General features: G+C 48.2%; 1 protein-coding gene across 1 annotated transcript; it reads left to right on the top strand.

The window, feature by feature from the left end:
• Positions 1-21188: 21188 nt before the first annotated feature.
• LOC115328022 lies at positions 21189-23771 on the top strand. Its single transcript, XM_040221831.1, has 2 exons — positions 21189-21367; positions 21713-23771. The coding sequence occupies exons 1-2, from the start codon at positions 21189-21191 to the stop codon at positions 23769-23771; spliced, it is 2238 nt and encodes a 745-aa protein (XP_040077765.1).
• Positions 23772-24468: the final 697 nt, after the last annotated feature.

Raw genomic sequence — 24468 nt, 5'->3', positions numbered from 1 at the left:
TTCAAAATAAAAAAAAATACTTTAGAAGAAACTAGAGCGCGAAAATTTATAATTAAGTTTACGAGTAAAGGCAACTTCCTTACAGGAGAATGATCGGAACAGCCTTTGCGAAGGTCGAGGGAAAATAGAAGTTGGTGTGAAGAACCTACTTTGAAGAACTGTGATGAAAATTTAATGGCACTGAGCGAATAGAACGGTATTTTGAAAGGCTATATTTATTTATTTATTTATTTTATTTAAAGGATACTGCAACTAACACGTTGTTGCAGGTGTGGGAACGTAAAAAGAAACATAGTTCGTTGTAGTATGCCATATTACAATGACGAATACTATCTCGCGACAGGTTATGCTTCGACAAAGCCGTCAAGTGATTGAAAAGTCAAAAATTTAATTTGACAGGAGTTTCATACCTTAATTGCCCGATGGAAAAACAATACTTGAAAACATCCTGGTTTTAAGTTTGAATTGCTTCAGTGCCAGTGTATGATTTAATCTGGATGAAATGTTGTTCCTTACTGCTAAAATTAACCACAACAACAACAACGAAACAAAAGAAAAAAAAACACGTCCGGATGGGTATTACTGCCGGACGGCGGTGAGGCTCGCCCCGAAGTATCTGTTGCCTCAGCTGGTAACGCTATTCGGGGCTACGGAAGTGAAAAAACGGCAGCTTCATCTTTATACGCACACTATGCTTGGTATAGCACAAATAGATAATCGTATGTGACATAATCTACTGGCTTTAACATTACACTAACCTGAGCTTAGATATACTTTTTATCTAGAACTGGAAACAGCGCACAAACAACAAAGACTAGGAAGGTGCAGACGGGACTAGCGCTGGACTTCAACTCTGTTTAATAAAATGAAAGACGTTTACACTCCCCTGCAACGATGAATTAGAGCGCAGCTCTTGAGGAGGAGGAGGAGGGGAAGGTATGGAGAGGAGTCTATGCCCCTCCTGCTCTCCTGCTCGCCTCTCATTTAGGGGAAAATATTTCGCCAAATTTAGCAGAAAATTTTCTCGCTAAATTTAGCGGAAAAAATTTCTCACTAAAGTTAGCGGGGAAAATTCCCCGCGGAATTTAGCCGAAAAATTTCTCCGCTAACTTTAGCGGAATATTTTTTCCGCGGTTACATCGACACGACGGCGACGCCGACGCCGCTGAAGCCGGAAGCGGGCGCCTAACCGCGCATTCACACTGGAAGCGGATCCGCGTTCGCAAAGCGGTTGCGAACGCGGTTGTATGAAGATCCAGTACAATTGCACGCGCACTTGATGTCATCGAGTGCGCGTGCAATTGTACTGGATCTTGATACAACCGCGTTCGCAACCGCTTTGCGAACGCGGATCCGCTTCCAGTGTGAATGAGTGGTAAGAGCTGCGCTCTAAAATGCAAAAAATCGAACTAACAATCCACAACTCTCGCGTCGACACGCGCTTCAAAAAAAAAAAAAAAAAAAAAACTTTATTACTATGTAAACAAACCGAAGTTTGACGGACGCATGTTGCACCTCTCAAAATCATCCTGCAGTTCTCGTGCCAGTTTTATAAACCCCTTTTCCCAAAATAGTGATACAGTCAAAATTTGGCTCGCACATGCAAGTCACACAGCGTAAAGGTAGGTGCCCCCCCACGGTTGATCTCGGCGACAACGCTTGCTCGCGCTCTCGGTCGTTCCTTCTGTCCGACGTATGCTCGATCACAACTCAACGAGATTCGATACGCCACCCCAACCTCGCACTAAACATAGTTTTCTCTGTGGCAACTGACTGTATATTGATTTAATTTCTCCCTCCTATCAGCAACCTTTGAGTATAATTGCGACATTTCGCAAGGCGCCGAGAAGACGTCTAGTGCATCATACCGCACCGCTATCTTTTTCGTATTATGAGAAAACCTATGTAAATAAAGGATTACGTGTGGTCTCTTGCTTGGTTACCTGCGTGGTTCGTGTCTTACCTCGATATTTCGAAGTTGCTTTTCGGCCACAGACAGCAAAACTGACACTGGGTAACCCGCAGTGCCAAGCCGTTCTACCTGACACCCAAACCTCCCTTGAAGCGTTTGGTGACAAAATTTTCCTTATGCAGCTTGCAAGCATGAGAGCGCGATGCCCCTCTTGACCAACTTGGAATGAGCTGAATCATAGGGCAAAAGTCCCTTCTTTGTGCGGGGATGATAAGCAGGCCATGCTGGCGTTCATATGTAAACTTCAATCCCCCAGTATGACGCTTAAGAAATCAACACAGAAGCGACATCGTTATCCACCGATCCTTCATCAGCTTCTTTTGTTACAACCAGGAAGTCATCCACAAATCTAAATATGTTGATGTTGCTAGCGACCAAATTCTCACTAATAGATTTGTCTAGCTTGGCCAGGAAAATATCACACGGCACCAGCGCTTCACGTGCGACAATGCAAGTGCTATCCTTTTGCTATAGCAGTACGCACCGTTAAACAAAATGAAGGTCGACTGAGGATAGAACTGAAGTAGTTCCCTGAACCCATCCACTCCCACACCGCTAGCATTCCGAAACTTAACCTCCCCGTTTGTGTCAATACATACACGCATAGATGCGAAAAGGCCCTCGTAAAGCACCGAGCAAAACAAAATCGACTACATCAATCGAGAACGCAGCCGAAGTAGTAGCATTTAAAGGGACCATGAAATGACTTTTTTACTTTTTCCAGATAACTTTTACAATAAACCGTCAACGTTCACTGAATGCCGAACAGGCATCCGTTTTCGTCTCGGTTTATTAACTTCTACACAAAAAATTAATGAAATATCGACTTTTTCTTGACCGCAAAACAAGCCGTGACGTACGATGTTTCCGGAACCGGAAGTTCTCTCGGCAGTAGGAGATGGGAGCGTTAGCGAGTTGGGGTGTGCCGGTGGGTTTTACTGTGCCGATGTCACCGACGTATTTTCTGAATCGGCGCCTCTCATCGCCGCATCGCAGCTGAGCGAAATTCAATGAGATACGTTGCGCTACAGCGACAGCATGGGACTAGTGCCATACGCCGGTATGCCTGTTGGGAAGTGCAGATGGAAACAAATTGCCGCGGCGTTTTTCGCGGTCTCGGAGATGCAGGAGCGAGCCGACGTTAAAAAAAGATACGTTTGAACTACGAGTGTCAGCAAGAGCCACGTAAATACCTGTTCACACTCGGAGCGGACGCGCGCGTTTGATGAAGTGCTGTATTCGCGCTGTTGGTAAGCGCTTCGGGACCGATCTTTTACGATTGCAACTCGATACTGACGCGACACTCGGCAAAGAAAGGTTGGACCGGTATTGCACGTATACCTCCCACGAACTGTTACAGCTCGACAGTGACGTGCAGTCTGTCAGAATAAAAATGGCATACCAATAACAAAGTGTACATACCGTGCTACGAAGGTAATCCATACAGCGTTTATTTCAGCTCTATATCACACAAAACAAGGAGAGGATCGACGAGGGTCCCTTCTCGACGAGTGTTCGTCAACACTGCCTCGGAAAACAAGGGGAAGAGATTGACCTCACCTCTTAACCTAAAATTGAGGTCAGCGATCAAACTATAATACGGAAGGGTCCACAAGGGTAGCGGGGGCATATTCCATTCAGTACGCCAGCCGGTCGTAGGCAGACAGACGGTCTTGCGACGAAGCAACGCTGCGCCGAGTCGGAGTGCCTGCTAGGCCTATATTCTGAGAGCTTCGTCGGAGCGGGATTCGCGGCTGTTGTCGCTCTTCTCGGGTGTTTGTGGATCCAGCGTTCTTGTTCGTCGTGGTTTCTTTTAAGTACATTTTTTTTCTTGCTGCTTGAAGTCGGCACGCGCGAGATGAACACGTAGAAAAATAAACGTTCAGTCAGTCAGAGTTTTGAGAGGAAGGAAACCAAAGGAAATAACCGTTCTTATGTCGGCCCTGCCCTACTGCGCACGCGCAGTAGTTGCTTCGTTTACCACACGATAGATGGCGCTTGGCTCTCAGCATTATCAAATTTGGCAATTTTCGCCACACATCTCTAATTATGCTACAAAATGTGGATCTAAATATTATTTAACAAAACTTTTAGGAAACATTCGCCGGCTATTTATTGTTTACGATCGCGGTGCTGGTGAGGTAGGCTCTTACCCAATAGGCGACCTGGATTTGGCTGACGTGCTCCATTTCCGCGGATGCATCGTAGTGAACAGGCGAAGGAAGGAAGGCGCAAAAGAGTCCAGTTTTCTTTTAAACGTTCTATAGCAAATAATTTTTTTTGGCTCCCTATTTTTGTGTTTTTGTGTTTCTTTTCACACCTTTTACGACGTGCGGTGGATGAAATTCGATTTTAAAATCATTTCATGGTCCCTTTAAGCACTCCACAATCGCCTGTGAGTTCCGCACCAGGACATGGTCCCCTAGATGTAGGGTGCTTAGTTTCTTCGGTAGGAATCGGCTCACCAACCGTTGCCAAGTACCTTTTTCAGTTGCAATAGTCCTAAATGGTGAACCCTCCTTATGTGCTTTGATGATGAAAAAGGCCTCTAGGTGGCCAAACCTGCTTTTCTTGATCTTCATTACCAGCTTGCACAACTCAAGGCTAATGCATTGCTCCAAAGCAGCACACCTGACTTTCTTCGGGTTAATAGAGGTCAATTTGAAGTTCTGAGGTATTGCTTCGCAGAACTTGGTCCCAATCCTGGGGTAATAGAACAAAAGAAACCTCCTTATCTGCCTGAAGGAGACTGAGCCCATTTTTTAGAAAAAACGACAGTACTTTGCTCAGGTTTCTCCCAACAGGTGAAAAACGTCCTCTGGCGTAACCGATAGAGCAGTCCACCCTTTCTAGAGCACACCTTTCCCTCTTATCGGCATCAGACTTATCAGATACACGACGCACTACAGCCAAGAGCTCATGTGTTGCGAAAAGGGGTTCAAAACTGAACTTTAGGACTTTTTGTCCGCCTTCGGAACGCGCTTCGTTCCTTAACTGGTTTTATTTTTATTTTTTTCAGCTTCGGTCTGCATTCGATAGGGGCTCCATGTGCTGTAGAGACAAGTAGAATATATTTACCTTTATACTGACCACAGATGCACTATCATGCATATGATACTAAATTTCTCCCACGACACGACTGCAAAACACAGAGCCACATTGGCTACATTCAGATGAGATTATTGACCGACTCATGCCTTATTAATCGAGAAGCAACAATGCAAGGATATACGAGATACAGTTGTCGAAGTAGAGATATAATTATGAAGCGATCCCACTAGTTAAAAAGACATATAAATTGACTACACAGCCGCTTAGGTTTTCATCAGAAGTACTCTGTAGCCTATGGTCGGGACACTGAGATTGTTTAGCAGCACCAATAATGTCAAGTGTCTGTCACGAATCAACAAGAAATCAGGAGGATGAGTAGACGAACTTATAACGGGAAAACTTAAAGAAACTGTTCGGTTAGACCGATAAAAGGTCATCGCCAAAACAATTAATGTATATTTGGCACGGAGGCCAGCGTAAAGGCAGAAACACAAGTCCGAAAGGACGAGACGAAAATTAGATGAAAATCTGAATATCTAAAATTGCTCTACACAATTTACACAAAAAAAAAACAACAACGAGGGTATTTATCACTGAAAAGTCGCAAATAGGTAGAGATGTGAGGATGTTTAAGTTTAAAAATACTATAATACGTATTAGATTTTTCAAATAATTCGATTCATCGAATATCAGTGCTGCTGGCCAAAACTCTTGGTTCATTCAGGCTATTTATATGAGGAAATATTCCTCACAGGCCTGTGTGGAATCTAAATCAAGTGTGATTTAGAAGTCTCGACAAGCAAGTCAAATCTAGAGAATGTAGTTCATTTCTTGTGTTCCTCGAACGAAGCAGTCATGCTTCCAGCTCCTTGAATGCACTCGATAAAAACCCATACCCACGCACGTCGCCATGTTGAATGCAAGGATCGTGCGTCGCCTGCAGTCAGTTATGTGCACCTTAGACTTACTCGCGGTTGTTACGTCCAAAGTATGACAAATTATTGTCAAAACACGAATAGCAGCGATAATCTAAACCGGCCTAGATCTTCCACCAATCCGTCGCTTCCCGCGGCGTCGGACGAGGAGCTATACTCCGTTTCACCTTATACGTCCGGCGGCAGCGGGTGCTCTACGAGCCAACGGAGCCAATCTAAAGCAGTGTGAGCTTCTCGTGACCTTCGAGAAGAAGCGCCGTGACGCGTGGAAAGCATAGTTACGTGTTATGTTCACGGGATTGGATTGACTGGAGGGCTCGTGGCGTCCGCTGCGGCCGCACTTAAAGGCCCGACGTACACTTCGCGCTTCCCACGTTTGTCCGCCCCCTCCTTTCCTATATCCTCTGCACTTTTTCTCTTGCCCCCACGTAGCTACCTTCGCAGCTTGGAACGACGAGTTTCCATGGCAACGAAGCGCTAAACCGCCGTTTGCTTCCTCTTCATTCCCAACGCAAGGAGTTGAGCCGGGCTGAACTTTTTCGCTACGGTTGTGAACGAAGGGAACGACCGCACCGACCGACCAATCACGGACCAAGGAGAGCTCGGCCGCGCGTCGACCACGTCAGCGTGGTCGGCGTGTTGGAAGCTCGTTGTTCTGCGTAGAGCGCTATTTTTGACTATGAATGGGCCTTTTTCCAGTAAGTTTCTGCGCATCCGTACACCTTGCTTCCTGCTGTCGCCATTTTTGCAGGGCAAAGTTCCGGTCGACCAACAAAATCAGCACCGATCTTAGCGCGTATTGCGTCTTTTTTGGCCATTATTATTTGAGTGTACGCTAGTATGGGCCATTAAAGGCAACGAAGATTAATACAACACACGATGGCCATGTATTCTGACTGGCGGAAGGAAAGATCCATCTACTCGTGCAGCGATATTGTGGCTCCGCCCTCAAGACAGCAGAAACGCTCGTGCCGTCGTGTTTGTTTACCTCCACTACGGAGATGCTTTCTTAGGATTTGCGTCCTCGAACATCGTTCGAATTTATTATTTTGCGCACTCCATGCGCATGCCCAATTTCAAGGTATTTATGGTGTGGGCTGTATTGAAAGGCGTGTATGAAGGACGCGAAATATCACGCGTTTGATTACCCGAGAAAAGTGATTAGTGTTAGCATTTCTGAACGCTCGCAACGTCTACATGATCACGAAATCATATTTCTACGTTGCTATATCAGTGCTAAAATTACATCGTCTTTTGTAATCGTAGAAAAGGCTCCTGGCGAGATTTATACTATCGGTAAAGTCGTGTGTTAAAGTCGTGAACGTCGAACACGGCGCACTGCATCTTTTTCTTTTTTTTTTCCCATCCACTCTGTCCTGCGTGCCTATCGTGGAAAAATAACAATGGATAAAGCTTGAAGCCAGAGAAAACGGTCTGTCCATTTTCTGTTACGTGAATGAGTGGCAGCGCATCCCCTTCTTCTTAGATGCACTGCGGAAACAGCTGACGGCGGCGGAGAACCGGCCGCCCTGCTGACGACCCCCTGCACTTGTTGCAGTGGTTGCAGGAGTGCATATGCGCGGCGCAGAGCGGCCTTTCCGGTCGCTCCGGTTACAACGGACGCCGTTCGTAGCTAACGCGCTCGTTGCAGATGTCTGAACCAGCCTTAAGGTGAAACGGCATATATGGCTAGCTGGCGCGAGGCGTCAACCGGTTCAAACGGTTCAGCCATATCCGTCCATTTATCTCTCACGTATCCAGGTGCGCACATCCGTCAGCTGTGTCTTTGGTTAGTCGTGTGGTGGCCATTAGCACTGATTTTATTTGTGCTATCATGTCGTCATTGCATGTGCGCTCCAAAAAAAAAAAAAAAAACAGAAAAAACACGTAGGGCTTTTTTTTTTTACTCACTCGTTTAAATTTGGATGGCATTTTCTTTCTTCAGCCTTCCCCGCAAAAAAATCTGATCTATAACAAGAAACGCGTGCGCATGCGCGGCAGAGAAATAAATAGACAAATTAAGGAGAAATAACAAAACTCTGCACGTTCCTCGAGAGGGATTGAGCTGACGACTCTCACATTGTGAGCACGAAGCTCAAACAATGTATCAATGGTAAGACTTGGGAAGCGATAGCTATAGCTATCGCTTCCCAAGTCTTACCATTGTTGTTTGTTGATACATTGTTTGTATCAACGCAGAGGAGAATAACACAAAGTATACTTTGTGTTATTCTCCTCTCCGGTGGTTCCAAACAAAGCGCCGGCCTACGGATCCCCAGGTGGCGGGTTCGAATCCCGCCCGAGGTGCCCGCAATCTGGTGGAGGCTTACTACGGAGAAGGGGCAGTGTGACCGAGCTTTCAGTTGCACGTCAAAAGATCCCTAGGCGGTCGAAATTGTTCCTCAGTCCTCCGCTGGGGCGTGCCAGATGCCCGTCCTTGGTATGGCTCGCAAAACTTCGAAATTTAGTATACTCCTCTCCTTATTGCGTGGATGAGCGGGTCTGAAAACGAGGCGCTCACTGGATCTGCCAAAATCTTCAAAATGCTTTGCAAGAGGAAAAATCGGACTGAGGAGTAGACAGCTGAACAGAAGTGGTGATGTGCTCGGTATGGGTGGGGGGGGGGGGGGGGGGGGGGGGACCATCTTTATTGAATGCAAACGCACGTACCTTTGTTGTTTCACGCTATAGGGTTTGTCGCAATTTAATCAGCGGGTTGTAGTCTTCATAGAAGACAAGCAATACTACCGCCTTTCGATGTAGTCTTTACCGAAACACCTCAGAACACATGCGCGTTCTTAGCCTTGCGAAAAGTGCCGAAAAAAATTAGCATTCTTACTCGCTTCGACATTCGACTTTTTGGCTATTGACACCACTCGATTTGATTTAGATTCGAGTTCGAAGTTTCCTCTTCGCACGCCTTTACAAATATGTTTTTAGTCAGACCGTACTTACAATTTATGAGCAACAAATTCACTCGTGAAGCTAATTTTTTCTTTTTTTTTTTCTTTTTTACAGCGTTGAGAAATCTGCGTGTGTTCCGAATTTCTGGATACTGGAGCGTGTTGGTGTCTAATTCATTGTAACGAAAGGACGCCCTGTAGTTCCCCTCCTGGCTTCACTTGGGGCGAGACAGCCCATTCGGAAAGAAAAGACGAGCATCGAAGTTGCCCGAAAATCAATTGACAAGTTAAATGCGTATCGTGTAGTTTTACATTCATAAATTAAAAACAAAATTATAATTTTTTCAAATAAAATAGCTATCGGCGAGTGTTTTTTTTTTTAAATTAAATTTATGTAATTTTTTTTAAGAAAGCAGAACCAGCTATTACTGCTATTGGTTATAGCTTTTGAAATCACATTGCACGTTGCCGCCTTGTATTAGATGTTCATGTTCGTCCTTAATGCACCCAACGTAGGCACATTCCTATTTATTTTAAGCAATAAAAACGAATTGTCGTATACCACTCAAGCGTTCGGATATTTCTCATAAGTTTCAACTATAAACCTTAGGTCAAGCGAGTTCGTAAATTGACTAGATTGTGGTCGCTAAACGTCTTGTTTAGGGTGGTTTCGCCTTTTCTATGCGCGATGTCGATTACGCCTGATCACGAAAAAATAAAAGTAAATAACATGATCTTCAATGGCGGCGAAGCATTGGACAGAACTCAAGCCGAGAAAATCCCATTGACGTGCTGAAAGCAAACAATGGGAACAGGCATCCTGTCATGATATGAACTGATGTAAACGCCAGAAGACATACGCGTACACACTATATAGTAACCGAGACAACACGTCACCTGCACACGGAATGCGTTGTACGACACACGCCCACAAGTCAATCATCGTTGAAATCATGTAAACGTGGCGAATACTTCGTCGATTGTACGAGTGCCCTGACGCACTAAACGTCTGCGTCCATTATGAAGGACTTTCAGTGGGACTTGCGTGTGAAATTTCAGGGGTCAGCATGACGGAAAAGAAGAAACAATAGTGCACGTCAATTTTTTTAGAGATCTCAAGCCTTAAGGTGTCACAAAGCAAATGTCTACGGGAACCCACCCGGGTAATTTTTGCGTGACGAGGCAATCACAAGAAAATCGCTCTAATGTCGCTTCGATCCTGGGAGTCTCAGTTCATGGACAAACATCAGTAATGGCAAAAAATTGAAAGTTTACTAGAAGGGTACATTGAGCGACCTACGCGAAACATACTTCGAAAACAAAACAAGAGCGCTACGTGAGTCATTCTCAAGATTCGCCCGTATCTACTACGTAGCGTTTAGAAGAGATGTATACTGGAGGTTTTACGTTCTACAGATGTCCTCGCCGGGTCCCGCGGAAGGGAAAACGAAGCGAAGACTTACCAGCGCGATTCCGTAGCTTCCTGTCCCGGGGACACCGGAGAACAGCTCGGCTTGAATGCAATCTTCGTGCCTGCTGTGCAACAGAAAAACCACTCTACTATCGTCGGCGCAACACCTGCGCGGTCGGTACGAGAGGCAGCTTGCGGCGCAGATTTGTGGCTGCGCGAAGTCTGCTTCGAATGGCATTTACAGTGCGCGTCAGCCCTCACATCCGGTTGTCAAAGTGTGCAATGGTCCAACCGTGCACGAGCAGCCCTCAAGACGGGCACGTCGCCAGCGAGCACCGCGTCGTAGGAAGGCGGTGACTGACGCGAGCTCCGGCCGGGCGCCCGTATCGCTTCACCGCAGTTGGTCCTCTCTTCAAAAGCCGGAGGATGTGCCTCTGAATCGTCACAGGAAACATGTGGCGGCGGCACATATTGGAGTGCAGCTGCGGAGAACAACGGCGTTCTATCCACACGTGCGGAGGAGAAAGCCGCACTGCCTGTGCACCGAGCTCCGTGCACGCCAGCGGTCTTTCGCGACGAAGCACAGTCGCGATGGGAGATGGAGTTGTCTCGTTCGTCACTCACCCACCAGGAATAAATTAGAGGCCCCCTCCAGTAGTCGTCTACGGGCTCTTTAGACAGCTGACCCGTTCCGCGTCCTAGAGAACACCATTTGCACCGACTCGTAAAGAGCGGCGCTTGGCGTTCTTCGGACACTCGGTAGCTTCCCGCCCGTGGGACGAACTGATTTCTGGCAAACACCGCCTCTTCGTCGTCGGGGACGACGGCCTCGTACTCTGGTGGCTTGCACTGGCGCGCCGCGTAGACGTGAGCCGCGCAGGCGTCGGCGAGGACGGCACTCGCCACGAAGACGACTACGCCGCAGACGACCAGACCCAGGCCCAGGCTTCGGCTGTATGTTGGAAAAACGGCGAGTCCGGCAGTGATCAGCGAGATCCCCAGGAGGAAGATGAGACCGTAAACCATCTTGCAACGAAGAAGCTCCACTTGCTCTCCCGTCATCGAAACCGGGTCGCTGATTGCCCTGCCGCAGTCGGGGTTGTTGGTGCTCGGCGTTTCGCTCGGAGTAGTTCCTGCAAACGCAGAAGATGTCGTTTTATGAATAAAGGAAGATTTCCAGCCTGGAGCCCACATTTTAAGTGCACCGGACACCCGCGCAGCGGGCGAAATGTGACTTCCCAGATTGCATCTCACCACGTCCAAACAGCAGTCGCGCCCTTCTAGGCTCGGCGAACGGGGAGGGCCGCAAGTTTGGCTCACATTATGTCAAGTGTGCTTCTGATAAGACGCAAGTCTATTCACTGAGAAATATCAGGCACTGTCATCGCGGTGCACCTAGCGCACCCTGTCTTCGTAGCGTGACGCACGGATATCTGCCCTTTGAAATGGTCGCGGAGTCGTGTGCGCGGAACGCTAGATCGTTCCGCCATGGGTCGTTGATTCGCCCGCATGTCTGAAGCGACTGCGCGGAGGCGACTGAATGAACCTTGTTTGCTGGCTGCGATCAAGCGGAAACGCGTGCCGTCCAACCATGCACCCGTCGGCGGGAATTGTATTTGGAAGGCAGCACTGCTTCTTAATGAGTGATTGCATCTGGACGCAAGAGTCAGGAACCCGCGCACTAATGACGCGTTAATCCTCGTCCTCTCGACTCTATCGCTGAATTTGTCAACATTGCGCCCGTAAATATTGTATTCAAACATAAATAGGAGCCTATGATTCAACTCTCCTTACCTTTTTCTTAAAGTATTCTGTACAAGAACTTGTTATTCCACCACCTGTATCTCACAGCCCTTTTATTCTTATACGAGCTACTGTGTCCTTTTTTTTTTTTCTTTTAATTCTAAGTACCGCGTGGGGTATTTGTAGAAAATCAAAGAATGTCTCACAAACAAAGAAGAAAAAAGATCAACACGGCCGGATTTAAAGGGTAATAAGCCATATTCGGTGTCTAGAACGCTTCTCTACTTAAAGAGTGAAGCAGAAAGTAGGTGGGATCAATAATCCTAACAGGCAGTTGCGCGAAGGCCACAGGCGACACCCAGTAGAAAGCCTGAGCTTTGTTTGTATATTTTGTGCTCTTACGTTCCTCGTCCGCCTTGGTGCTCGGCATACTACATCAGTCAAAGTGATATTTACGAGTTGATCATCCTTTCGACTCTAACAAAGCTGCTTCTAAACATTTTGCGGGAAAGAGTCCAGCCGACTGTAAGAAACTCACTCTGTCCCTGTCCGAGAGGTTGGTCTGTGTTCCAAAGTTACAGACTCTCCCCCAGGATGTCAAACCGCCTCAGAGGATCCGAAAAGAAGGCCATCTACATCAATTATTTAGTGACAAATATCCACAAAATGTGTTCTTTTAGGGGCTATTGCATTTATTGTGCCAAGGCATCTATCGTGACACTGATACAACAACGTGAGATATGACAACATATCTCACGAGGAACCACATGTGTTATGGGACACTTTTGTAAGGCGTTTTACTTCATTCAACAAATCCTTACATCTGTCATGTCGTCACATCTACCGTGTCAGTACATAGTATATTGTGTCATCACACTCATCCACAACTACTTCTAAAATTGTGGCATTATGTCTACCGGGTCACCATATACAACGAAATAATACATTCACTGAGTTAATGCGTTGTTAATGTCCGCAGACAACACCACAGCGCTGCTACACCACAGGAAGTCCCGAGACGAGTGAGCTCGGATCTTTACGATGTTTCGCGGGCATCGGCTAGAAATACATTAATGTTTTGTAAGATGTACAATTTGCACCAATATTGAAGACCCATTTGGTGCGCTTGGCCGAGACGGCGGCTGACGAGGGGACTCTTCGAACGTTGCGCGATTCCATATTGACCCCATGGAGTGACATCCGACTGTCAACAACGCGCGCCGCGCTCCCGACAGCCACTATATCGGTCACGGGCTCCCAGTGGGTTCTTCATAATGGTGAAGACAGCAGACCCCTTCGATTTACCTCCACTTCATACTCCAGCTACACTCGGTGCTCACCACTGTATGCCATTTGTGAGTGCAGCCTATCTTAAAACAGGTACTAGAATTACTGTCCTGAACGTTTCTGCACCGCGCAGCACTTTTCTGCACCGGTGAAGCCTGGTGCAGGTAAATCGAACGAGCCCAGTGCGTATCAAATTCGCACAAAGTGTTTTTACGTCTTTGGTTCCTTTCTTCAGTACATTTTCAGAACTTTTAAAGAAAAGCTGTCCGAATGACAAAAATGTAATGGAAGCACACGGATGTGTTCCATAGGTTTCCCATTTAACTATGACGAATACTGCATGTTTGTTTAGGTCCCGAGATAAGTTTTCACTTCTCATATATTTCAGCCCCAAAATGGTTTATGTCACTGGAAATCCTATGAACTCAGCTTTAACCTCGGCTTGATAAAAAAAAGAAAATCTAAAATTTCCACGCTACACTCCAAAAAAAAAAAAAGGCTTTGTGTCTACTTTCCCGCACAACACTCGGAGAGCTAATCACCGTGATTCACGAAGGCAGCTTAGCGAATGACGGTGCTGAAACACCACCAAGAACCTCGCCGGTCTTCGTCTCGGTGACGACTCTGCTCCTCTCGCAAGCTGGCCAACGAAGCTTGTAGCGCACCGATCGCTCTTATGACCAGGTCAGGCTGAGAGGCGTTAGGATCTTCCATTATCCCCCTTCTGACACCCATTGTTAAGAAAATCATGACTGTCTAAAATCCCAGCGTTTGGCGGTCAACGTTCATCGCCGTCCGTCCTTTTTGCTCGCGCCTTCTTCCTGTCCTCCTTTTCGTCGTCTTCCCCTTCGCAGCTAGCCAGAACACTATGTTTGGGCCAAAAAACGCATTTTGAGTTGTGACATTCAGCAATGCAAAATGTGACGCTTGCATTGCTGAATGGGGAGCTTTAGAATAGCGCACACGAAAGCTTTGCGTACGCTAAGAATAGCGTCGTCGCCACTGCGCATGCACCCAACGCTAACCTCATTTTGCGCTTTGCGTGCACTGTTTTAGCATACACTATTTTTCGGAAATTGCGTGCGTACGCAGAGTCTTTGCGCTCCTCTAAGGAGGATTCTTGATGAGAAGTTGGCTAAAGCTAAAACAAGGACAGTATAAAAATGGCGGCTCCCAGGACCAAGGCTGCGGCCGCTTTGGCGGCGTCCTGAAGGCGACGTCGTCGGCATCCTAGCGACTGCGATTTTCAATACGGGACGTGATTGCACTCGGTTCGGAAAACTGAGTAAAGTGCGCAATAATCACCGGCAACTTGATGCTTGCGACGCGCGAACATTTCCCGACGAAGGTCAGTACACTGGAGCTCTTTTGCCGAGGCGATGCAATCGGACATGACCGGTCGCCCGCTAGCATCGCATTCTCATGTATAAACATATCCGAAATGTTACTCTGGACCAAAAAACTTTTTTTTTTCTCAAGTTGTAGCGTTTATCTTGGTGGCGTTGCAAGCGCGATAGGCTTGGGTTTTTGCGTCGCAGCGGAGAAACCCTATTTTAAATCTCTCTTGCGTAGCGTGCGCTAACGAAAGCGCTGAATTTAAAGCTAGCGTGCGGTAAAGTTGCGTACGTTATTCTAAAACTCCCTAATGTCACAACTCAAACTGGGTGTTTTGGTCTATGCATATGTTTCGGCATCGTCATTCGCTGAACTGCCTCCGTAAGCTGCGGTGATTGGATCTCCGAGTGTTTTGCGGGAAAGTAGACGCGCGGGCGTTTTCTAGAGTAATATTTTCAAGACCTACTGAGGTTTGACGTTCTGTGCACGACTCCACATACACTGAGTGAATTCTTGCAGTATTTTGAAAGACATTTCGGCTAATTTTGCAGCGTCAAACAGACCATCGCCGTAGGTTATTTAGAGTACGTAAATGCCCGAGTGTAATGCCCGATCTCGAGGTGATGAAGCTCGATCCTCTGCCAGTCGCAGTTAATAGCAACAAAGAAACAAAAACGCCAAGTACCTTAAGAAAACCAAAAACGTAAGAGCTTGCAAGAGCCATTGTTCCCCAAAGTGCGAAGGTTTTTCGCAATGGAACGCCATGTTTCCAGAGTTCTATTGCGAGTTCAGTGCAATAGTCCGGGTATTGAAAAGCGTTCGCGCCAACCAGGAGTGGTGACATTGTTCGAAATGCTTGTCACGAAGGAGTCCCCAGATATATCTTGCCTTGTTTACCCATCGCTGCGTGCAGCGTCCATTTCATAAGATGTTTCTTTGTTAGGTTGTTTTCTTTGGTATTGACTCGGCGCACGTAATGTTCCGTCTTTTGAAAAAGGTGCTGGATGATAGACGTGATTACACGATTGAAATAACGATATATTAAAAGTGGTAATGCGATTATCACTTTTTTTTCTACACGAGAAATTGTTTTCAAGGAGGACCTACGTCTACTGAGCAAATTCAATCACCGTAAAGGTACGCCTTAATACATGGCAACATATCCAACCAGCCAGTATATTTTTGGTAGATGTAAAGACTCGGTGGGCGTCCGGTTCCTTGAATGCGTGTTTACATGTAGTCTCATATTTGAACAACTGAATAAGTATTAATGAGATACCTTTTTTACAGAGCACAAGCACACTAACAGCAAGCTTTCTGGCATAGAAGTACCTGCTCTGTAAGATCCTGGATTTTGCTGCTTTGTAAACCTCACGGCAAAATCGAAAGAATTTTTTTTTTTGTCTTCGCTAGAGGGAGGGCGATTAGGAACAGCGAATGAATGGCGTAGTTATTGCTCAGTCACACCTAAAATACAGTTGAGAAAAGGCCACCAGTTTAAAGATTCTGACTATTTATTTGTGTTTCGGTGGCACAAACCGCCGTTATTTACGCTTCGCGGAATTGGTGCAGGGTTACTGTAAGTAATTTTCAACGTCCTTTAGTCAACACACTATGCTGCATAAACCAACAAAGTAAGTGAGCCCTTGGCAGCGCTCCAATTCGCGCGGCATAGACATGGAATGCCTAAAACGTTTGCAGTAAATATACGCCACAGTCATAAAACAATATTCTGGGAAATCCCTTTTTAGTTTAGTGTAAGAATAAAAGGTGGTGACCGTCTTACCTGAAATGTAATGCATATTCTGCTTCCGATCGCAATCATTTTATCGGCGTATTTTGGCGCAAAATGGATGACCGCAGCCAGGTGTGAGCTTTTCCAGTGACTTGCCAAAGTTTTTGGTGATGAAATGAATCTGCGTATAGACTTTAAGTTTAGACAATGAACTATTAGGTAACGAACAGTACAAATGTTCTTTCTAATGTTGTAAGGTTGCGCCTTCTAATCTGACAACAATTATTTATATGTGGAAATATCAATATATCAGATAGATACTAATTCTGCAACCGTCTAAAAAGGATGAGTGCACATATTGGGCAGTGCGATATGTACTCTATTACTACCGATTTTTTTGCATTTTAATATTCGCTCACTGAAACGTCGCGAAAGAGCGATAATGAAATACCCTGCCCACAGGTGTTACCTACGATACCACAATATTTTAGCAAAGCACAGAATAATTCAAAAACAGCGCACAGAGAGCGTATACAAAGAACCTTTATGACTTACCCGGGCCAGTACGAACTCCTGTCATGACCGACTCACGCACCCGGGCAAGTTGCGGGGGTTTCCCGAACTCACGCGGAGGCACCTGACGTTATTTGGAGCGATCGAGGCGCCAATGAGCGCTTGGACGGTCCCACGTGAGGCGACATCCATCCGGCTCGACCAGATGACACCTTCGAGCGCGAAGCCATGCGTCCGGCAACAATGCCGCTCCGCCTTGCGCAACGGAACGCTGCGAGCACTGCAGCGAGGCCGGCACCGTGACGCAGGGCGGACCGCGGACGTGGCTCCCACGTCACTGCTTCCCATCTCGTCACTCGTGCTTATTGCCGTTGTCGCTCGCGGGATCACAAATGCGCGGTTAGGTAACACCAAACTGCCTGGGCGCCCGCGATGCGAGGTTACCGCCCAAGCCGCGTTCGGTTGCACGAGCGCATTGTCACAGGATGCCTCGCCCGGGTACTCGTCGAGGACAAGGGCAGGCTTCGCGCCATTCACGCGACCTTTATCGAATGGCGGTATCTTATTACTACCGGTGCGCACGCGGCAAACACGGAACGCGACGCAAATGAGGAACAACAAAGAGACGGGCTCATTGTGTTGAAGCGGTTCATAGGACAGGGAAGTTAGAAAGCTTCCGGGTAGAGCAAGCTGCTACTGAAGACTCATGTACCCGATGAATCTTTCCTTTCCATCGCATCATCCAGAGCTAAAATAAGAGTGAGTGCATCGGCGAGCCAGAGATACTCGATCACACTAAAAAGGTTTAAACTCGAGGAGACGAGACAGCACAAGTACCCTTGTCATACCCCGGTTACACGGGCACCCTTAACCGCGGTTAACTCAGGTTTAACTGCTGTTATGTGGCACCGCAGTTACGACACTATACTCTCAGATAGCTATTTTAGAAGTAGTGAAGTCCGCGTGCACTGCTTTCATGGGTACTCAAGATGCTCAGGCGCACGTTTGCCCATAGATATGACCGCCTAGCCGCAGAATGTTGTGTGCAAGTATTGTAGGCTAACTGTGGCTTAGCGTCACTGCAGTTAAGTGTGCCCGTCTAACAGGAGTTTTACACGGGCACACTTAACTGCAGTTACGCTAAGCCACAGTTATTGCTCAATACTTGCGGACAACATTCTGCGGCTATGCAGTCAAAGCTATATATGGGCGAGCGTGCGCTTGAGCTTCTTGAGCATGCACCCATCAAAGCAGTGCACGCGCACTCTTCACTTTTTCTGAAATAGCTGTCCGAGAGTACAGTGCACTAACTGTGGAGCCGCATAACAACGAGAGAAGACGACGACGACACTGCTGCTGGTAACCCTTTTTGTGTCTCTGAATTTTCCTTACGTAGCCGATAAATTGCGTGTTTAAACAGTACATTCGGCGGTTAACAACTAACAGAACGACATAGGATCTTCGTGCGCAAAGGACCTCCTGAGGGGAGGCCAGGACATCAACAAGGATGACCTCGGACATTGAGTCATCGAACGCTCTCATGTCCATTGACATGGATGAAGCACAGGCAAGCACATCGACGATCATCAAAGACGGCTATGAGATTCCACCCATACACTGCGCCGCTGACACAATGAGCAGCTCCTCATCGACAATCGTGTCTACTAACGACGAGTTGTACTCCGACGACGGTGACTACGAGGTCGTTCATGGCAAGAAAAGACGAAAGACAAGCCAGAGCTCAGCATCGCATTCGAAAGAGAAGACCAACCTACAAGTCGGATTCACAGTACTGTACATACCAAGTGACACCAGCAAGGTTGCATCGCTCAGCAAATTTAAACTGACTGACTACCTGAACAACGTCGCACCAGACATGGTTAGTGTAGTTCGTATCAACAAAGCTCGTAATATCGTTGCGGTTGACGTTAAAAGGCCTGCACTCAAAGCCGAACTCCTGAAGCTAACCAAGCTATGCGCACTGCCGGTGCGTGCTTTTCTACCTAGCGACCGCACAAATTGCTATGGCGTCCTTCGAGACATCGACCCTGACTGCACAGAGACCGACATAAAAGCGCGACTACAGTCAACCGCATCCATAACGGAAGTGAAACGCCATGGCAAGACATCACCCGTTGTGCGAGTGTCGTTCGCAACAAAAGTAGCTCCTCAACATGTCAATGTCGGTCTTGTAAGAACGGAAGTAATTCCCTACCGAGCACGCCCCTTGCAGTGCTACAGGTGTCACAAATTCGGCCACATCGCAGCTGCCTGCGCAGAAGAAAGCCAGTTATGTTCTCGGTGTGGACAATGCCACAAAGACAAGTGCGAAGCCAACCCCTGCTGCGTCAACTGTCATGGAAATCACGCCTCCAACGCACCTGAGTGCCCAGTGAGGGCAAGGGAGGCAGAAGTAGCGAGGTACAAGTTAGAGCATAACACCACATTTCGTGAGGCCAAAAGTGCTGTGCATGCAAAAAGACAGGCAAACAGAACAACGGATTCAAACAACATACAAGAATCTAGCGCCTCCGCCAACAATACTCTGCGTCTGACTGCTCAAGACTTTCCCCCTCTCGAAGACGTAGAGAGCACGCCTGCAAATCTGGTCACCGATAAATGTACCGCAACAACTACAGTACCAGTTTCTAGGAAACCTTCGTTTTGGGACAAACCACACATCAAAAACATCACTTCACATAAGACCTCCAACGTGCACATGACGGGACCCAACCAAGAAAGTGGAACAAAGACTGACTCTGTGTTTAAAGCCATAATCCCACTTATGTTCACTGCTCTTCGCAAGATACTGGCCACAACGTCACAGACATCAACACTTCATCAAGTGATCAAAGCCGTCCTCACATTAGAACCCATTATTGCAATGCTATGCTAGAGCGTTTCCAAGAAAGCCTCACTTGTCAGTACAGATATTTTCTTCACTGTAACTCAAAAGCTAAATGGCATCGAACAGATGAGTCAGATCATATTGAAACTGAGTCTGTTGCAATGGAGTGGAAGGAACCCTGTTCGTCACAAGCCCTCTACAAATTTATATGGTATACGCTTCGTAAAACGCTCTTATCAGATAATTTAAGGCACAAACACCTCATACACCAGTATGAATCACAGATCTCAATGCTGCAGGACAGCAATTTTCCACCACTCGCCTGCCCACTCCAACTCATCCACGATGGGAGACATTAATAAGAGGACCACCAAGCATCTTCAACCCCTCTCCTGCTCAGTTTTTCAATGGAACTGTAAAGGATTGAGAACGCGACTCCCTGAGCTCCGCAAACACCTATTGGACAACGCCTACAATGCAGTAGCTCTCCAAGAACCAAGAATGTCAGCCGGCGACATGCGCATTGCGGATCATGTAGTGTACGCCAGCAAACCACATGTGGCAAGAGGGTTTCCGCGGGCAGCACTACTAGTGCGTCGAGAGTTGCCACAAAGTGAGGTGGACCTCAATGATTTATGCACTGAGAGTGCGGAGTTCGTGGCGGTGACGCTGGAATGGAGAAGACGTCCACTCACCATCGTCTCGGTATACGTGGCCCCTAACGCACCCTGGGACACCCATGTACTTGCGGACATTCGAGTCCGAGCCAAGGGAGACCTTATAGTAGCCGGAGACTTCAATGCGCACTCGCAGTCTTGGGGAGACAAGCAAGACTCCCCACGGGGACGGGAGCTACAGGCAACGGTCGAAGCACTTGACCTGAGGAACATCACAAGTGGGAGCCAGACGTTTATCCGCCCTGGAGTGACGGGAAGCGTGATTGATCTCACCTTCACAACTTGGTCCCTGAAGCTCAGTGCAACCCCTCAGGCGGACAGCTGGGGGAGTGATCATCTTCCAATTGTCATTGGAAGACCACCGAAAGTCCCCCTTAGGACTTGCCAGATAGTCGACTGGGACCACTACAGGACACTGCTTGGAGAAGCACTAGAGGGGGGATTTCCCTTCAATTCAGAAACATTGTCGCGCGTCCTCAAAGAAGCCACCCGTGAAGTCAGCGTGCCATTAACACGTCCTAACCCTGACCTCGAATGGCTTAAACTCCGAGCGAGAAGACGGCGAGCCCAGCGAAAGTCATGGGTCACCGGAAAACCGGAGGATACCCTGGCCTATAGGCGACTGGATGCCAGATTCAGGAAACACGGAAAGAAACTGGCGCGCCGACAATGGCGTCTCAAGTGTAGTACTCTAGACAGGCCATCCGGAGGAAGCCGGGCTTGGAGGATGTCGAGAACACTGGCGGGCCGCCCGATTCCCCGAAACCCAGTCCTAGGAATGGCCGTGGCCATGAACCTCCGACCAACGGACATGGTGGAACTCCTCGCGGATACTTTCACTAAAGTTCCGCTGGTACCGGCAGTGGGACCACCTCCCGAGAATTGGGACAAGTTCCGTCATCCCACGGCACCTCTGATGCAACAACCGGACACCGACTTTACTCTGCACGAGCTGCAGTACGTCCTTGATTCCCTTCCCAGACACCGCGCGTCACCAGGACCAGATGGAGTCACCAACCAGGCCCTGAGAAACGTCAACGAGTCGGCACTCCCAGCGATGCTAGCTCTCATCAACAAAGTCTGGAGGACAGCTGAGCTGCCAGACGCTTGGAGGGTAGCAACAACGATACCACTGCTGAAGCCCGGCAAGCCCCAAGACCAGCTAAGCTCATACAGGCCTATCTCCTTGACATCATGCCTCGGGAAAGTGATGGAGCGTATGGTGCTACGCCGTCTTGTTTACCACCTAGAAGGGGCAAGGGCTTTACCGGACTGTTTTTCGGGATTCCGGCACCATCGAAGCACAGTAGATGCAATGGGAGATATCGTCAGCTCACTGGAAGAGGCAAAAGCGCAGGGTTGGTCTGCGGTGGCCGTCTTTCTGGACGTCCGCAAAGCCTTTGATGCCCTCCCCCACAAGGCCGTCATATCAGCTCTACACCGTTTCGGGGTGAACGGACGTCCACTGAAATACATTTGTGCGTTTCTTAGTGAACGCACCATGTGTGTAAAGGCAGGCAACGCGGTGAGCAACCCCCGGAAAATCATCCGAGGAGTTCCCCAAGGAAGCGTTGTTAGCCCGCTACTCTTTGCTCTGGCCATCGCGTCACTCCCAGCGGCGGCAAGGGTTGGAGAAGAGCCGGCGTACCCTATCAGCATGGCCGTCTATGCAGACGACGTGGCACTCTGGTCCACTGCCCCCAGCTACAGAAGGCAACGTATGGTATGCGCTCTCCAGCGAGCCCTGACAAATGCAGTGTATCGTCTCCACCAACTGGGCTTGGCAATATCAGCCGAAAAAACGATTGCGCTGTGCTACGCTCCAAAGAGGCCAAGCAAGTTCATGCCCACACTATGCATTGGGGACACTCCAGTGAAACTGGCGAAAACGGCCACATATCTTGGCGTCACGTTGGACTCAAGGCTATCCTGGGGCCCAGCAATGAGGGAAGTTCTTCAAAAGATGCGAACCCATACAAACATCCTCCGGATGCTCGGCGGAACTACTTGGGGAACCTCATCTCACATGATGCTGCAACTGTATAGGGGGCTCATCCTGGCCCGCCCATTGTATGCCCTACCTTTCGCCACACTGAGTGCCAACCAGCTCAAAAACCTTGAACAAGCGCAACGCGTGGCACTCAGGATTTGCCTCGGAGTTCCCCGCACAGCCTCGTCTCGACATACGCTCACAGAATCCAGGATTAACTCTGTAGAGAACATCATGCAAGAACGGGCGCTGGGTCATCTGACTCGAATGAGCAACTGCGACTCGACCATCACGCTCCTAATGAGGATCGCCGAGCGCGCTGAATCAAGACTAGGAGCGCACCTCTGCACTCTTGGTGACATAGCTGGCACACCAGGACCACTCGCTCCACTCCCAGAGCTGCACAAAGATCCCCACCCCTTGCGAATCAGCCTACATATCCCTGGACTGCGGTCCAAGAAGAACGTAGCAGTGGTCGTAGCAAGGCAGCTCACGGAAGACCACTTAGTTATCCAGTACGATGGATGGACCCGAGTGTACACCGACGGATCGGTGGACCCCTCCGAAGGCACAGCAACAGCAGCGGCTTTCTTCGAGGCAGCAGCTGTGGGTACCAGTGAGCGCCTGGATCACCAGGCATCCTCCACCACGGCAGAGCTAGCAGCCATACGGCTCGCCCTCTGGGGTATTCGGACAAGCTGCACACAGGCTTTACGCTGGGTCATCCTGAGCGACTCAAGATCAGCCCTCGAGCTGCTATCTAGGCTCGAACGGGCAACGCCCCTGGCCCGTTCAATCGCACAGGATGCGGTCGAGCTTCAGCAAGAAGGCAACAACATTGCCTTCCAATGGCTCCCGAGCCACTGTGGCATTAGAGGCAATGAGGTCGTTGATTTTCTAGCGGTGCGGGCTCACAAGGACCCCGAGTGCCCGCTTTCAACCGTTCCCCGCTTCTCAGACGCAAAACTCCTTGTGAGAAGAGCCATCGCCCTACAGCACCCGGACCCCGTAGTGGTGGCGGGTGCCTTCCCAGCTCGGGTACCGCGCGGCTTCGACCGCCAAACTGCCGCAGTAATGCACAGATTACGGACCGGAAGCGCCTTCACCCCGGCGTGGATAAGTCGCTTCAGACTCAGTGTTGACCCCTTATGCCAGACCTGCGAGGAAACGGCCGACGCCGAACATCTCCTGCACTGCAGTGATCACGAAGAGGAGCGCACCAACCTCCGTGATGCTTTTTCCCGCCTAGGGCTACCTAGTACCAACTTGGAAGAACTCCTGCGTCCAAGAGCCTCACGAGCTACTACGGACAAGGCACTCAAGAGTGTAGTCAGCTTCCTGAGGAGCGCGGAACTCCTCGAGATCCTCTAGGACTTCCAAGAGATCTGGGTTGCTTGCGGCTCCTGGGGCTCTTGGAGATCTTACATCCAGAGGTTTTCCGGAGTTCCAGGAGTCGCGAGTCAACACACTGAAGAAATCCTCTTCCCCCTTCCCCCTCTCTCCTTCTCTCCTTCTCTATCTCTTTTTTCCCTTAATTCCCTTTCCCATCGACAGTGACAAGGGCGCCCACAGCGTAACTAACAACAACGTCGATTTCCTAATAAACATCGCTTCAACAACAACAACCGCATAACAACAGTTAAAGCTGAGTTAACTGTAGTACACCGTGACCGCGGTTAAGGGTGTCCCTTTTAACAGGGGTATTAGTGTACAAATATAGTCCAAGTTCCTCACTAATTCATTGCGTCCACACCTGTACCTGGGGCAACACAGGATACCTGAAATCACGAATAAAAAAAGAAAACGCTTTTAGAACCTAGGCAGGCTGCAAATTCCTTTCCCCCTATGTTTTTTTTTTTATGTTACCAGAAATAAACGGTACACGTGGAAAACAATAACGTAGATGAGACAACAAGTCTACCATTGCAGATACTCTACAAACTACATTGCATAAGATTATTGTTCAAAACCGAACTTCCTTTTCTGGATGCGTCTCATATATTCTACATTCCGCAAGTTCCACAAGACACAGTATTGTAACGATTTAATTCGCAGGCGTCCTTTTGTA

Source organism: Ixodes scapularis, unplaced genomic scaffold, assembly GCF_016920785.2.
Source record: "Ixodes scapularis isolate PalLabHiFi unplaced genomic scaffold, ASM1692078v2 PGA_scaffold9__187_contigs__length_104089568, whole genome shotgun sequence".
Classification (NCBI taxonomy): Eukaryota; Metazoa; Arthropoda; class Arachnida; order Ixodida; family Ixodidae; genus Ixodes; species Ixodes scapularis.
The sequence above is the reverse complement of the archived record's forward strand: the minus strand, read 5'-3'. Positions and strand labels throughout refer to the sequence as shown.

What these genes read in the sequence shown, in the direction of transcription:
- LOC115328022 (XM_040221831.1), top strand. Translation starts at nt 21,189, where the DNA reads ATGGCCGTGGCCATGAACCTCCGACCAACGGACATGGTGGAACTCCTC. An exon ending in TTTACTCTGCACGAGCTGCA is followed by an intron (nt 21,368 to 21,712) that starts GTACGTCCTTGA and finishes GCACCATCGAAG; the next exon opens with CACAGTAGATGCAATGGGAG.